The 17,229-nt window shown below is 42.8% G+C and overlaps 1 protein-coding gene across 1 annotated transcript in view; it reads left to right on the top strand.

Annotated features, from left to right (window-relative positions):
* LOC308298643 (uncharacterized protein) overlaps window positions 1-13,831 on the top strand; it is a gene marked incomplete at both ends in the record, with an annotated part of 59,080 nt that extends 45,249 nt beyond the window's left edge. Inside the window, 3 exons of the mRNA XM_080742286.1 lie at window positions 2,262-2,551; window positions 12,842-13,609; window positions 13,745-13,831. Coding sequence (XP_080598412.1) covers window positions 2,262-2,551; window positions 12,842-13,609; window positions 13,745-13,831 — 1,145 coding nt within the window. The remainder of the gene's footprint in view (window positions 1-2,261; window positions 2,552-12,841; window positions 13,610-13,744) is intronic.
* Window positions 13,832-17,229: the final 3,398 nt, after the last annotated feature.

Genomic DNA, 17,229 nt, shown 5'->3' with positions numbered 1-17,229 from the left:
GTACTGACTCCACTGTGAGGGTCCATGTCTCATACAGCAGTACTGACTCCACTGTGAGGGTCCATGTCTCATACAGCAGTACTGACTCCACTGTGAGGGTCCATGTCTCATACAGCAGTACTGACTCCACTGTGAGGGTCCATGTCTCATACAGCAGTACTGACTCCTCTGTGAGGGTCCATGTCTCATACAGCAGTACTGACTCCTCTGTGAGGGTCCATGTCTCATACAGCAGTACTGACTCCACTGTGAGGGTCCATGTCTCATACAGCAGTACTGACTCCTCTGTGAGGGTCCATGTCTCATACAGCAGTACTGACTCCACTGTGAGGGTCCATGTCTCATACAGCAGTACTGACTCCACTGTGAGGGTCCATGTCTCATACAGCAGTACTGACTCCTCTGTGAGGGTCCATGTCTCATACAGCAGTACTGACTCCACTGTGAGGGTCCATGTCTCATACAGCAGTACTGACTCCACTGTGAGGGTCCATGTCTCATACAGCAGTACTGACTCCACTGTGAGGGTCCATGTCTCATACAGCAGTACTGACTCCTCTGTGAGGGTCCATGTCTCATACAGCAGTACTGACTCCACTGTGAGGGTCCATGTCTCATACAGCAGTACTGACTCCACTGTGAGGGTCCATGTCTCATACAGCAGTACTGACTCCACTGTGAGGGTCCATGTCTCATACAGCAGTACTGACTCCTCTGTGAGGGTACATGTCTCATACAGCAGTACTGACTCCTCTGTGAGGGTCCATGTCTCATACAGCAGTACTGACTCCACTGTGAGGGTCCATGTCTCATACAGCAGTACTGACTCCACTGTGAGGGTCCATGTCTCATACAGCAGTACTGACTCCACTGTGAGGGTCCATGTCTCATACAGCAGTACTGACTCCACTGTGAGGGTCCATGTCTCATACAGCAGTACTGACTCCTCTGTGAGGGTCCATGTCTCATACAGCAGTACTGACTCCTCTGTGAGGGTCCATGTCTCATACAGCAGTACTGACTCCACTGTGAGGGTCCATGTCTCATACAGCAGTACTGACTCCTCTGTGAGGGTCCATGTCTCATACAGCAGTACTGACTCCTCTGTGAGGGTCCATGTCTCATACAGCAGTACTGACTCCACTGTGAGGGTCCATGTCTCATACAGCAGTACTGACTCCTCTGTGAGGGTCCATGTCTCATACAGCAGTACTGACTCCACTGTGAGGGTCCATGTCTCATACAGCAGTACTGACTCCTCTGTGAGGGTCCATGTCTCATACAGCAGTACTGACTCCTCTGTGAGGGTCCATGTCTCATACAGCAGTACTGACTCCTCTGTGAGGGTCCATGTCTCATACAGCAGTACTGACTCCACTGTGAGGGTCCATGTCTCATACAGCAGTACTGACTCCACTGTGAGGGTCCATGTCTCATACAGCAGTACTGACTCCTCTGTGAGGGTCCATGTCTCATACAGCAGTACTGACTCCTCTGTGAGGGTCCATGTCTCATACAGCAGTACTGACTCCACTGTGAGGGTCCATGTCTCATACAGCAGTACTGACTCCTCTGTGAGGGTCCATGTCTCATACAGCAGTACTGACTCCACTGTGAGGGTCCATGTCTCATACAGCAGTACTGACTCCTCTGTGAGGGTCCATGTCTCATACAGCAGTACTGACTCCTCTGTGAGGGTCCATGTCTCATACAGCAGTACTGACTCCTCTGTGAGGGTCCATGTCTCATACAGCAGTACTGACTCCACTGTGAGGGTCTTTCTCACATGTCTGATTTCCACTCTCCTGGCAAGTAATGTCCAGCCACGTCATGTTAAAGGTGATACACCATGAAATTTCACTTTCCTATTTTAAAACCTTTTTTTGGGGTCCCACTAGCACCTTCTATCCTCACAAAGTCCCATTTCTGACCGTTGTGTCTTTCTCTGGTTTTGGGAAGGCGGAGGTTAAAAGTATCCCACGGGTTCTCAAAACAGGCTGTCCAGATTTGCTGCCGTCATCGACGGCCGTTTTTGAAGAAAAAACTTTTTTATTTTTTCAAAAGATTCAGGCCAAAGGTGGTACTGCAGCTGAAAATGCTCTGAGAGCCATTCAAAAATGAGAGAGGCTCTCTATTCAGGAGTGGTAATTTAGCCTCAAACCTTTTGAAAAACGTTTTTGGGTCAAACAATATGACATAAATACGTTTTAAATGCATGGTGTATCACCTTTAACGGCATGTTTCTACGCCCCATGCTTCAGGTCCCAGCACATCTGTTGGTTCCGGAGCTTCTGTTGGAGCTTCTGGTTCTGTTGGAGCTTCCAAGAACCTCGTCACCAACACCACCAACACCCCCAAGATGGTCACCAACACCACCAACACCCCCAAGATGCGTCGGCGCCCGTGGAGCGCAGAGGAGAAGGAGGCGGTCTTCAGACACCTGGGCTTCTACGTTCTCATCCACAACGTTCCTGGGAAGGAAGCCTGCATGAGATGTCTGGATATGGAACCCTGTCTGAGGAACAGGCACTGGAAGGACATCAAGAACCAGGTAAATATATGTATAAATATATGTATAAATATATCTATTAATATATCTGTAAATATACATGGAACCCTGTCTGAGGAACAGGCACTGGAAGGACATTAAGAACCAGGTAAATATATGTATAAATATATGTATAAATATATGTATAAATATATCTATTAATATATCTATTAATATATCTGTAAATATACATGGAACCCTGTCTGAGGAACAGGCACTGGAAGGATATCAAGAACCAGGTAATATATCTATAAATATATGTATAAATATAAATATATCTATTACCAGTAAGACTCCCTAATCGGGAGATAAGCGACCGTATAGGGCACAAATTTGTTTTTCCAAAATCTTCCTGATCCATGTTGATGAGATGAGTGTAGACATGCTGTGTAGTGATTTTCGTGATTTTAGGGCAAAATCTGTAGGAGCAGTGTCCAAAAATGTGTTTTTAAAAATCGGCCTGAAGGTGGCGCTATATGGGACAGATTCATGTTGATGGGATGAGTGTAGACATACTGTGTAGCGATTTGCGTGATTTTAGGGCAAAAACTGTAGGAGCAGTGTCCAAAAATGTGTTTTAAAAATCGGCCTGAAGGTGGCGCTAGAAGAGGGGCATGTGAGAAATGAGGGGTGGGGTCTCCGCGTTGCCTTGGCGGACGAATAGGTACCGGCCCCGGCTCTCCCGGACGCTCCTAGCCCGAGTTACGGCATTTTATGTGAGCTGCAGTGGAGGGGGTCCTCCACTGGGGGCGCCACCACTTTTGCATCCGTTCTGGAGCACCAGGAGTGGGTGGTCCCCAGGAATTCCCCGTGAGCAGCCCCGTTGGGGTGGTCATTTGGTCATTTTTGCACATTTGGTCATTTTTTACACCTGGGGGTCCCCGAGGGACCCTGGAGCTCCGGGGGTCCTTGGAGGTTGTAGTTTGCCAGGTAAGGAGTGTGTGTGCAAAATGTGGCATGGATGGGTGCAACGGTTGTGGAGATATGAGCAGGGCAAAAGTGTGATGTGTGACGTCTGACTCACGGAGGGACATTTTTTTACACCTGGGGGTCCCCCAGGGACCTGGGGGTCCCTGGAGCTCCGGGGGTCCTTGGAGGTTGTAGTTTGGCAGGTAAGGAGTGTGTGTGCAAAATTTGGCATGGATGGGGGCAACGGTTGTGGAGATATGAGCAGGGCAAAAGTGTGACTGACTCACTCACAGACAGACAGCCGGTGGAGGTTTTGGTAGTAAATGCGACCTACGGTCGCAAATATATCTATTAATATATCTGTAAATATACATGGAACCCTGTCTGAGGAACAGGCACTGGAAGGATATTAAGAACCAGGTAAATATATGTATAAATATATCTAAATATATCTATTAATATATCTAAATATATCTGTAAATATACATGGAACCCTGTCTGAGGAACAGGCACTGGAAGGATATTAAGAACCAGGTAATATATGTATAAATATATCTATTAATATATGTATTAATATATGTATAAATATATGTATAAATATATCTATTAATATATCTATAAATATATCTATTAATAAATCTATAAATATATCTATTAATATATCTATAATAAATATACATGGAGCCTTCTCTGAGGAACAGGCACTGGAAAGACATCAAGAACCAGGTAATATATGTATAAATATATGTATACATATATATATTAATATATGTATAAATATATATGGAACCCCGTCTGAGGAACAGGCACTGGAAGGACATCAAGAACCAGGTAAATATATATAAAATATATCTATTTATATATCTATTCATATACATAGAACCCTGTCTGAGGAACAGGCACTGGAAGGATATTAACTCATTGAATGCCCTTTTCAAGATGGCCGCCAAGTACCAGGATGCCACGTTCTTAAATTTCTAGTGCACGGATCAATTTTTAGTGCACGGATCGTGCACGCCCATGCACCATATATGCACCATATGTGTAGTACTTTTTAACAGCTTTCAAACAAAGAAATCCGCTTGGAAATCCGTTCAGGCATTCATGAGATAGAAGGCTTCAAAGTCAGACAAAACAAACACTGCCACCTTCCTAAATTTCTAGTGCACGGATCAATTTTTAGTGCACGGATCGTGCACGCCCATGCCTAGATCATGCACCATATGTGTAGTACTTTTTAACAGCTTTCAAACAAAAAAATCCGCTTGGAAATCCGTTCAGGCATTCTAGGCGGTATTGCGTTATAAGGAAAAGTGCTTAGAAAATGAATTTCGTTCCCACGTCTGGGCACTACTCGTTCAATGCATTTTTGCATAGACAATACCCCTGTGGACTTTGGGTTAAAAGTTCTCCGCACGAAACCTGCACGACTTTTGTCACCAGCCAGAATTCTATATGAAAGTGAATAACAAAATAACGAAAATCTTGTGCTGCTGTTTTTGCTTATAAAATGTACTATATTGATTTTGGTTTTGGCAACACAAAATCTTTCTCAAATGTCATAATTATATCTACTTAACATCTGAAACGTATTTGTGCCATAGTATTCTCATACTGTATGTGAATTTAGATTGTGAAATATAGCAAATTTGTTGAAGAAAACGCCTCAATGTATGTGATTGGCAACCAGCAAAATGAAACATACACATAGTAAATTTAGCTAAAAGCTTATGTCTCATACATAACACATCTCACAGCCAACTGTGTAATGAAAGGTACCTTGGCCAGAAATGGATGAAAATCAATCCAACTGCTATCACACCCCCCTAAATTGGAAAAATTCCCAAAATGGACAAGACTATAATAAATGCACAAAAGGTCATGTCAGGTATAAAATATGTATTTAACACTTTGTAAGCCGCAGGGGGCCCCTTAAAGGGCCTACACCATGCTTTTAAAACTATATTTTTTGTATAAATATATGCTCAAAATTGAGTCTTAGACAGGTTTTAACCCTCAAAAAACACTCTGACCATTCTTTTTGTTTGTTCTAGCTCTACTATAATGAGGCTCTCCAGCTGCAATACCAAAACGGCCTGTTTGCTCATCTAGTGGGGTTTTTCCAGAAAAAAAAAGAAGTTTTTTGAAAAAGAAAAAGTTTTTTGAAAAAGAAAAAGTTTTTTGAAAAAAAAAAAGTTTTTGAAAAAAAGTTTTTTGAAAAGAAAGTTTTTTGAAAAAAAAGTTTTTGAAAAAAAAAGTTTTTGAAAAAAAAGTTTTTTGAAAAAAAATTTTTTTTTTAAAAAATTTTTCTGAAAAAAAATTTTTTTAAAAAAATTTTTTTGAATTTTTTTTTATTTTTTTTACTCTGCATTGCATTTTTTTGAAAAAAAAAGTTTTGAAAAAAAAAACATTTTTGAAAAAAAATTTTTTTTTGAAAAAATTTTTTTTTTGACTCTGAAAAAAAAACGGGAATCCGAGAGTGACGTCACTCTCGTCAACTCTCAGAACAGCACTGTTCTGAGAACCCGTGGAAAGCTTTTCATCTCTGTCTGCCCAAAACCAGAGAAAGACACAACGGTCAGAAATAGGACTTTGTGAGGATAGAAGGTGCCAGTGGGACCCCAAAAAAAGGTTTTAAAATAGAAAAAGTGAAAATTCATGGTGTAGGTCCTTTAAAAACAGGGGTACAGAGATTAGCCGTGCAAGCTTCTATTTATTTATAAACATGTTTTTAAAAAGCAAAGCACCAAATGATAACAACACGATCGGATCGCTCCGTGCAAGCCAGCAAAACGTTCATAACGTACTTTTTTTGGTCGGCCCACTTACTTTGATGGAGCTGAAGGCAGTTTTCATCCGGTCATTTGAATGGAGCGAGACGGGGTAAACAGCGATAAAAAACAGCACCCAAATGTACAATCCTTCTTCTGTGCACGCACAGTGATCTGAACACATGAAATCCACTCATTGCGAAGCCTTGAATCCGCCTTTCGTCTGATCTAAATAGACTTGGAGAATCGCTATGCTAACGGACACTGCTTGCATACAAAGAGACGGAATGGCTGCTATGAAATCTCCAGGCAGAGAGAAGAACAGGACGTAATGACGTCACTGACACGTTAACCCCTCACATCACTTTCTAAAGAGACAGAGCACGACCGGTGACTTTTAAAAAAAAAAATTATAATTAATTTCATTTTTACGATAAAAGTCCGGGAAAGTACGAGCGGCTTACTGGGCGGTCCGGACAAGTACGGGCAAGTACGACCTGTCCCAACATCTGTCATTTGTAGGCTACATCAAGACACCCCCCAACCAAAACAAAAACGCATACAAATGTTGGCAGCATAAGTAAACGTAAGGCTGTGCTGTGACAAAATACAGCAAATGTTAAGCTTTTTCCTCCCACATAATGTATGTATTGCATTTAAATGTGATAAAAGCAAATCTTGAAATAAAACGAGTATTTAGCTAATTTTACATGCTGACATGGTGCGTATATTACTCATCCCTATCACTTTCATCCAGGGGTCATCAATATGTCTGTGCTACGGACAAAATGTGTCAGTGGCTGATTTTATATTTTATAATGTCTTGTTTTTGATCATAAGACCCAACTAGAAGAGAAAATTTCTAAGAAATTTTAAGTGTGCCTGCAGCTCGCTAAGTCTGTGCAACCTTGTGTAGCGGTTGGTGTTAGCATTAGCGTTATTTCATTTGACGCAACCCGCGTGTCTGTATGACAAACGGTTCACGAGATCAAGGGTCACTTCCTGTTTGGTGAGGGGCACTTCCTGTTTGGCGAAATAGGCCCCAATTAAGGTCATTTTTTGAGCAAAAAAATGTGAGAAAAAAAATTTTTGAGAAAAAAAAAATTGAGAAAAAAAAATTTTGAGAAAAAAAAATTTGAGAAAAAAAAAATTGAGAAAAAAAATTTTGAGAAAAAAAATTTTGAGAAAAAAAAATTTTGAGAAAAAAAAATTTGAGAAAAAAAAATTTGAGAAAAAAAATTGAGAAAAAAAAAATGAGAAAAAAAAATTGAGAAAAAAAAATTTTTGAGAAAAAAAAAATTTGAGAAAAAAAAATTTTGAGAAAAAAAAATTTGAGAAAAAAAAAATTTGAGAAAAAAAATTTTGAGAAAAAAAATTTTGAGAAAAAAAAAATTTGAGAAAAAAAATTTGAGAAAAAAAATTGAGAAAAAAAAATGAGAAAAAAAAATTTTGAGAAAAAAAAAATTTGAGAAAAAAAAAATTTGAGAAAAAAAAATTTGAGAAAAAAAAATTGAGAAAAAATTTTTTTGAGAAAAAAAAATTTGAGAAAAAAAAAATTTTGAGAAAAAAAGAAAAGGTATGACACCAGCCGCGAGTCTGTACGACAAACGGTTCATGAGTTATAGAGGCACTTCCTGTTTGGTGAAGGGCACTTCCTGTTATAGAGGGGGCGGGGCTTAATCAATTACAGCTCATCCCTATTGGTCGGAAAAAAGACCAAAGTTGTGTGAGCATTTTACATTTTAAATGACGTTGCTAGGCAAAAGTATGGCAGAGTTATGTGGCGCCAAAGTTTCTGGTTTTTTTTCGGAGTCCCCCATTCAAAGTCAATGGGGTTTTTTGAGCGTAGTTTTTTACGAATTTTGTCGCAATGGTAACGCGGATCGGAAAGAAAAGTAATAGCACACCATTCCCGGCCGAGCCGCACATTTTGATGTATATATTGCGGGGGTGGCGTAAATCGTGCGGCAGTTATTAAGTGCCGAAATTTCCCCCATTCTAAGTCAATGGGGTTTTTGGGCGTCGTTTTTTGCGAATTACGTCGCAATGGTAACGCGGATCGGAAAGAAAAGTAATAGCAACCTATTCCCGGCCGAGCCGCACGTTTTGATGTATATATTGCGTGGGTGGCGTAAATTGTGCGGCAGTTATTACGTGCAGAAATTTGTGGCGAAACTATGGACTTAATTAAGTATGGCGGATTACAATAAGTGTTTTGCCATTGCGTTGCATGGCAGGCACACTTAATTACTGAATTCGAAGTGGCATATTATGAGTCCAACCAGTACTAGTACGCCCTTAACTCTGAGATTGTACAAAAGGAACCAAATGGTTCTCAGAGTTACACACATGTTATGGTAATTCAGGGATTGCTATTCTATGTGTTTCTGGTATATATTATTGTCCACTCATTTAGTTTGTCCGTGGCAAAAAAAAATATTTCAACATAAATCTCCACCAATAAAAGCCAACATGGTGATGAATGACCCTTGCTTAATCAGTCATCATCCCATAAAGCTTGTTTCTTTTTAAACATTCTCACAGTTCTGGTACTCTGTTTCTGTTCTGGCACTGAAATAAATCAGTAAATTGCAGACATACTGTACAGGTTTGCTTGTCTTCAACTATAGTGAACAACATGCAAAACACTTGACCGTGGAATCAGCACACTGTCCTGTAGATATGTTGAGCAAGGATGATGTGGTCACTGTATATGGGTGAGTGTCCACTGCTGACATGGTGTGGGTTGGAGGGGTGGAGGTGGAGCATAGACTTGAGCTCTGCAGAGACAGGGCTGAGTGTAATGCCATCCAGACCGCTTGCTTCCTTGGCATCAGCATTATATGTCTGTTCCAGTAGCATGTCAAAAGAAACACTACTGTTGTGGCTGCCATCTGCTCGTCAGCCAACAAATACACCTGCCATCAGTGCTTCATGTACCGCTGTTTCTGGTAATTTCTTCATCTAAGGCAAATACAAAGGTAAAGATTGCTGCCCGTACTTGTAGTGGCCTACTAAAGTGAGGTAGGGTAGCATTCTTGCTGATTCACAGAGATGTCCTGTCCAGTCACCTTCCCGCTCATAGTAGATAAACCTTTGGCGAATATCTGACATCTCCAGGAAGTTTGCCCAGAGGACTGCAGTTGGTTGCCCATTGAATGATTCCTGAAAAGCAGCAGCTGATCTCCTAAGACTGCCATCTCTGGATGCCTCGTCATTTCTAACTTCTGCCAGTTGTCTCTTTTTTCAAACAGGACTTTGAGGGCATGTAAAGTATTATGTCTTTTCAACAAACATCTTCGTGACAGTTCCTTCTCGACAAAGACTTGCTGCAACAAGCAGATCATTTGCCCCTGCATCCCTGATAATCTTGCAAATAGCCTTCATGTTCAGTAGTTGTGAGCTTGGTGGAAGCCTCCCAGCAAACTCATCTTGGTGTTGCCTGATCTCCAGTGATAATGGTGTACTTATGTAGTGAAGAGTCGTTTCATCTCTTTCTGAGGACAGAAGGATCAGTTGGCGATGCTGGGATGAGTGGAAGGTAGCCAATAATGCTAGCCTGTGGGTGAAAGTTTACACAGAATGCTGAAAAGCCAGGTAAACCAGCTTCTGCATCTGGATGAGAATTCAGCAACTGTGATGTTGGAAGCTATTCTACCTAGTAGGTGCCACACAAGTAAAAGGTCTTCAGCCAGGCCATCTGATGAAGTCTCTAGAATCTCCAACTTCATAGTGCTCAGGAGACCTGGACTTCTGTCTGTCTTTGCTTGCTGATGAGAAACACTTGGGAGTAGGTGGTTCAGCAATGTGATGAATTAAAAATGTCATCTTTAAGATACATTTAGCTGTATGTACGTTTTCTCAGATTTTTCTCCGCAATCATCCCCACAACTCTTGATAGAATCTGAGGTAAAACTGACCAAATGTGTTCATATTGCTTTTGTCATAACAGCCAGCTGTCACTGTAAAAGTCATAGTAAAGCTCATTTTCGGGTGGCGTCCATCTTGGAAATATGTAAATTAAAGATCCAGACACACCCGATCATGAAGATAAGTATTCCATTGAGTTTCTCTTGATGTGAAACCATGAAATTGACACCAAGTTTACTTGTCATTATAACAAAATTACAGTCACTGACAATCACTTGCATTGAAGCGTTTCCTTCAACAAATTTGCTACATTACATGATCTAAATTTGCATACAGTATGAGTATACTAAGGCACCAATACTTGTGTCAGATGTTAGGTAGATGTATTTATGACATTTGAGAAAGATTTTGTGTTGCCAAAATCAATTTAGCAAATTTTACAAGCAAAAACAGCAGCACAAGATTTTCGTTTTTTTGTTATTCCTATTAAATACATTTCTGGCTGGTGACAAAGATTGTGCAAGTGACACGCGGAGAACTTTTTGTTTCTTACTTAATATCAATAGAGCTTTCTAATGAAGCAAAGTTTATGTAGTGCCCATGGGGCGGGAACGAAACCGAACGATACCAGCCATGCAATACAGCCTATTCATCTTATATTTACAATTGGCTTAAGGCCGCAGCCCACTTTGTCACAGGGCACAGGACACAGGGCAGCCCACAGTCAACGGACACAGGACAGTCAACGGACTTTGAGACATGCCCACACTCGAGCATAGGCACAGGGCAGTCCACAGTCAACGGACTTTGAAGCAGCAACATTCCAACACTCCCCCAGAGAGAGAGAGAGAGGAGAGAAGCGCGCACACTTGGGGGGGGAGGGGGGCCATAGGCACAGGGCACAGGGCAGTCCACAGTCAACGGACTTCACAGAGAGAGACGCACACTTTGGGGGGGGGGAAATGCACAGAGAGAGACGCACACATCACCAATACGTTTTATTTCTTATTTTTTTCAAAACTTTTTTTTATCCTAATTTTTTTTTCTCAAAATTTGTTTTTCTCAAAATGTTTTTTTTCTCAAAAAAATTTTTTCTCAAATTTTTTTTTCTCTTTTTTTCTCAAAAAATTTTTTTTTCTCAAAAAAATTTTTTTTTTAACCCTAACCCGCAAACCTCTAGTGAGATACAAGCCTTCAAAGTCAGACAAAACAGCCATTTTTGACATTTTGAAAGATGTGTTTGTTATGGGGCTAAACATGCAATTTCGCAATTGCAATCATGCCTAATACATTTGAGGCATTTTTAGAATTTTTTTATAAAAAATATTTTTGAAGATTCTTTTTTTTTTTTTTTTTTTTTTTTTCAAAATGGCTTCCAACTCGGGAAACTCGGGCTGTGGCAGCCTGTGACTACTGTAATAACTCGGGGAAACTCGGGCCTTGGCAATCAATGAGTTAAGAACCTTCAACAACAATCAATGACTGGAAGGAATTGTGTGGCCGAAAGGCTCTTACCGCAGAGTTGTGTTCCCGCTGCACAGAAGGAGGAGAGGAGAGGAGAACTGAAGCCTAGCACCCCAGGGAGCCTACTTATTAGCCTGGCGGAGCCAGACGTTATTATCTGTGTTCATTCCTTCCACAGTATAACGTCTGGACTTTTGGCCTATTGGCAGCTTGAAAAGTGGGCGGGTGTACTTGCCTTGACAGACAGACTCCTCTAACCAATCAGCGTAGCAGAACATCTCTCAGCCAGTCGGAAGAACGGCAAACAAACACGTCTTTTCGGCCGATAAACTCCACTAGCGCATCCCCCGTGTTCCTTTTTAATTGTTGTAATTGATTCCAACTCTGAAATAACTGCACTTATTGCTTGTTTTATGGTTAGAGCGTTAACTGTTATACTTGTTGCATCGCGAGGGCAGCCATTGTTGTTTTGAAAATGCTGCAGCAGCAGCATGCATCTACATCACCGTCTACACATGGACCAATCAAGGGAAGCTTTCCACTTGTTGTCAGGAAGACTACGTTTGTTGTGCGGAAGCATAGTGCGGAAGCAGTCACTGATTGGCCCCGATCAGAGAATAATCGGTATACTCGCTGCCAATCAACGGAAGTCCAGACGTTATACTGTGGAAGGAATGAACACAGATAATAACGTCTGGCTCCGCCAGGCTACCTACTTATGTGTTTGGGGTAGGGCACTCACAGGTGCCCTCTGATTACACTGATGAGCCAAGTTCATTGGCAGGCACCGCCCTTCAGTGACACTGCTCCAGGGCGGGTGCGGCTTCCTCTGGGTGCCTCTGCCTCCTCTCCACCTCTCCTCTGTGCAACACAACTGATAAAAAGAGCGGTTAGAGACTGAGACGCCACAATATGTATTGTATAGTATAGTGTACTATGTGTATAGTGTATATCATGTATATTTTATATAGCAGATGTTAATGTGTATCTATACTCATGTATTCACAACAGGTTCACAACCAGATTGAATCCCATAAGAACAGATGTTAATGTGTATCTATATTTATGTATTCACAACAGGTTCACAACATAAGAAGCAGATGTTAATGTGTATCTATACTCATGTATTCACAACAGGTTCACAACCAGATTGAATCCCACAAGAAGCAGATGTTAATGTGTATACTGTACAGTGTATAGTGTATAGTATGTATATGTATATGTATAGTATAGTGTACTATGTGTATAATGTATATAATGTATATATGTGTATTTTCAGGTTCACAACCAGATTGAATCCCATAAGAAGCAGATGTTTCACTGCCAGGCCGACGCCCCCGGAGGAGGAGGAGGAGTGGCTTCTGGGGCAGGAGAGGGAGGGGCTTCCTCCTGTGACATCATCCAGGGGGCAGAGCCAGCAGTAGGAGGGGGAGGGGCTGGTGGGAGGAAGAGGAACAGGGCGGCGGCTAGCAGGGGGGGCGTGGCCAATCAACAACACCCTAATATGGAGAGGGGCGGAGCTTTCAGGGGAGGCGGGGCATCCGAGCACTCTAATATGGAAAGGGGAGTGGCTGTCAGGGTGGGCGGGGCCAACAGCAACCAGCACATGGAGAGGGGCGGGGCCATTAGGGGAGGAGCAAGGTCCTCTAACAACCAATCGGAGAGAGAGGGCGGGGCCCAGGCACTGGCGCAGCTGGCCAATCAATCGGTGGCGGCAGAGAGAGACAAGTACCTCCCGGAGCAGCCAATCAGAGACAAGTACATCCCTGAGCAGCCAATCATGTCGCAGCACATGGAGCCCACCATGATGCTAGACGGGCTAGACAGACAGATGGAGAGGCTGCAGCCGCTGCAGACAGACAGACAGACAGACAGGCAGATGGAGAGGCTGCAGCCGCTGCAGACAGACAGACAGACAGACAGGCAGATGGAGAGGCTGCAGCCGCTGCAGACAGACAGACAGACAGACAGGCAGATGGAGAGGCTGCAGCCGCTGCAGACAGACAGACAGACAGACAGGCAGATGGGGATGCTGCAGACGCTGCAGGCAGACAGACAGACGGACAGACTGTACCTGCACAACAACAACAGACAGACGGTCAGACAGACAGACAGGCAGCCGGGGGCGGGGCTGCAGCAGCAGACAGACAGGCAGGGGGTGGGGCTTCAGTTTAACGGACAGCTGTCGGAAGCCATCAACAGACACCTGACGTGGAGCCCGCCCATCGAGCAGCAGCCAATCCCACACTACGGACACGCCCACTTCTGAGGCGTGGCCTAACCAGGAAGTCTGGGACTTATTTTCACAACAAACGTCTGTAAATACGAAAAAAAACACATTTAAATGTTTCACGCTTCCCGTAAATCTGATTACAAATATTAAAATCTGATTGAAAATATTCAAATTGTATCAGATTAAAGGAGCACTTCACCCATTTTCAGTCTTACCTTCATATGATTGGTCCCCTCTAATGTTCATGATAAGATGAACTACTCTCTCATTGGTTCAGAAACCTGCCTACAGGCGACATCATCAGCAGGCATTGGTCATTTCAAACTAGAGTTTAAAGTATTATTGGTTTGAGAAAAAAGCCCCCTTTTAAATGGATCTGTATTTAAAAAACAATTAAATGTAATTAAGACTAGAAAGGAGTGTGCCTGCAGCTTGCCAAGTGTGTGGGACCACCCACCAAGTTTGAGACCACTAGCATGCTGGGAACTGGAGTTATGGATGTTTAAAGCCCAGCCAATTGGAAGACAGAGGGGGTGGGGCTTCAGCAATAACAGTTCGTCCCTATTAAGTCCAGAAACCAAGTTTCGAGACAGTACCATATTGCGAACTGGAGTTATGATGTTTAAAGCCCAGCCAATTGGAAGACAGAGGGGGCAGGGCTTCAGCAGTTACAGCTTGTCCCTATTGGCCGTCTAAGTCCAGACACCAACTTTCGAGACGGTAGCATGCTGCGAACTGGAGTTATGGATGTTTAAAGCCCAGCCAATAGGAAGACAGAGGGGGCGGGGCTTCAACAATATTACAGCTCGTCCCTATTGGCCGTTTAAGTCTAGTAACCAAGTTTCAAGACAGTACCAAGCTGCATTCTGGAGTTATGGATGTTTAATGCCCAGCCAATAGGAAGACAGAGAGGGCGGGGCTTCAGCGGTCATAGCTCATCCCTATTGGCCGTCTAAGTCCAGACACCAAGTTTCTCGACAGTACCATAGTGCGAACCGGAGTTATGGCTGTTTGAAGCCCAGCCAATAGGAAGAGATAGGGGGCGGGGCTCTGACAGCCATTGTTCTGCTGTGTTAATAATAAGGACTTCAGGGTGAAAATGGTTGAAATGCTCCTTTAAAAATGTTAAAATGAAAACAGACGACACAATTACAGTTTGTGATTAAAACATGAGTTCTCATTATAAATATACGTGTTTACATGTTATCACTTATAAATGTACATATTTACATGTCATGTTATCGTATCTTTGGACGTTTCATAGTTTCAATAAAAATACAAATAAAAAAAGGAATAAAAAAAAAACTTCATGTGAATCATGTGACCAGGGAGCTCTGGTTATTTGGTAACAACCAGGCCTGTGATTGGTTATCACAACCAGGCCTGTGATTGGTTATCCTGGCGTAGCCAGGCTTGATCTGCAAAGAGAAAAGCCTGTTTACGACGTGAGGCTGAGACGGTTTAGAACGCTGCGACTTCCGCCAGGAGAATTTACCGCATGTTGTTTTTTGCACGGTGCGTCGTTCCTGCAAACGTGTTCCACCGCTGGGGAAAAATAAAACTGTTCTACTTCTCCCGACCTTTGGTTGCGATCGTAAATAATCAATATCCAAAGAAAAATACAATCTGTATATAAATTAAGAGAAATCGCTGTTTATCTGCAGATGGCTAGAATGGGAAGCAGTTGACCATATTCACACAGCGGCCATCTTGAAGCAGTTGACCATATTCACACAGCGGCCATCTTGAAGCAGTTGACCATATTCACACAGCGGCCATCTTGCCATTAAAACAATGAATTGCCACCCCATGTATGTCCAGTTTAAACATGGCCGCCAGGTGAATATGGTCGATGGAGCCGTCCAAGCTTAATGATGTCACCATCGCCGCAAGGCAACATGGGAAATGAAGTAACATTGAAGTGGATGGCATTTCAGCAGACAGGATACAGGCATCGTTGTCCCGCCCCCCCCATTTCCGGTTTGGAACATCCGGATAAGTTTTTTTGTTAATAGCGCCCGTCCATAGTGAATGAATGACGGCGAATCGGAGATCATACTTTAATTGTTTTACTGCGATTACAGCATATTGATAACTTGTCATACTTGTCATTGGCAGCAAACGAGTTTTAATGAACATTCCATGACGCAATGTAAATTCACAGGAATTAGCAAGATGCTAATGTTCCTCTGTAGTCAGCAAACGTCCACTCTAACCCAACGCGGACCAGTTTGTGTAGGCAGATGGGCGGCGCGGGCCGCGCGACGAATCTCTCCGCGAGTCTCTGGCCAATAGCATGTGTTCTCCTCCCCCCTCCCCCCCCCCCCCCCCCCCCCCCTCTGCTCCTCTGCTCAGTGCAGAGAACGCTGCTGCGTCATGACGTCAACACATTCGGTGCGACGCTCTCTGCACTCTGATTGGTTAGGGAAATTCTACACTTTCTCCAACAGTGATCATAACGCGGTCGCCCAGGCTTCTTTCGCCAAAAGAAGCCTGGGTTTCCGAGGCTACCAAACGTCAAACATCAACAATACTGACAACAAGGCACAGTAAGTATACCAACCCTAACCCTAAAACGGGTTCCCAAACGTTTTGGTCTCAGGGCACCCCATAAATATATATTGTTTTAATCCGAGGCACCCCTACATTATAATTTTCACTCCCAGCAGCTTATATTTATAGCATATCGTCGTTGTCGGGTGGAAAAATATACTAAACTAGTACTGTTTGTGTGAATAGTTGGAAGTTATAGTGAGTCTTTACTTGAACTGTATTGAGTTCTAAACAAAAGGACCATCTTTGGTTATTGGCTTAATATGAAACAAAGATTGTTCTTGGCACACATTTGCACTTGGGAAAGGAAAGCCATCCCTAGAAGACTAGTACTAAACATCTATAAAATGTACTAAACTAGTGACAACAGCCGATCTACAAGCACCCAACGCCTCGCATCGCGAGGCGTTGTGTGCTTGTAGATCGGCTGTTTTCACTAGTTTTGTGCGACGGTCTTGTATGATGAAGCAGGGCAAAAGACGTTCATATTTGAAACAAGGTTTCTGCCCGACAGTGACGATATTTTAGTGATTATGTTGTGAGGAAAACGTAGCCATTTTGGTTAGAACTGACTGAAAATAACTTTGTACTTCAAGTTTAAAATTATACTAAATAATATTTTTTCAAGCATCCAAATATATTCCAAATATCAAATGATCTAGCGGCACCCCTGGACTGCCGTCACGGCACCCCAGGGTGCCCCGTCACCCCAGGGTGCCCCGTCACCCCAGGGTGCCCCGTCACCCACTTTGAAAACCTCTGCCCTAAGACACAGTAAGTATACAAATACTAAATACAAAAAAACAGTAGCTATAAAGTTGCGATTTTAGTTGCGATGCAGATTCTGCTGATCTACAAGCGCACAACGCGTCCCATCCGCA

The sequence above is a fragment of the Nannobrachium achirus genome (genome assembly GCF_963921795.1).
Source record: "Nannobrachium achirus genome assembly, chromosome: 14".
Lineage (NCBI taxonomy): Eukaryota > Metazoa > Chordata > Actinopteri > Myctophiformes > Myctophidae > Nannobrachium > Nannobrachium achirus.
This window is presented reverse-complemented; position numbering and strand designations above follow the sequence as displayed.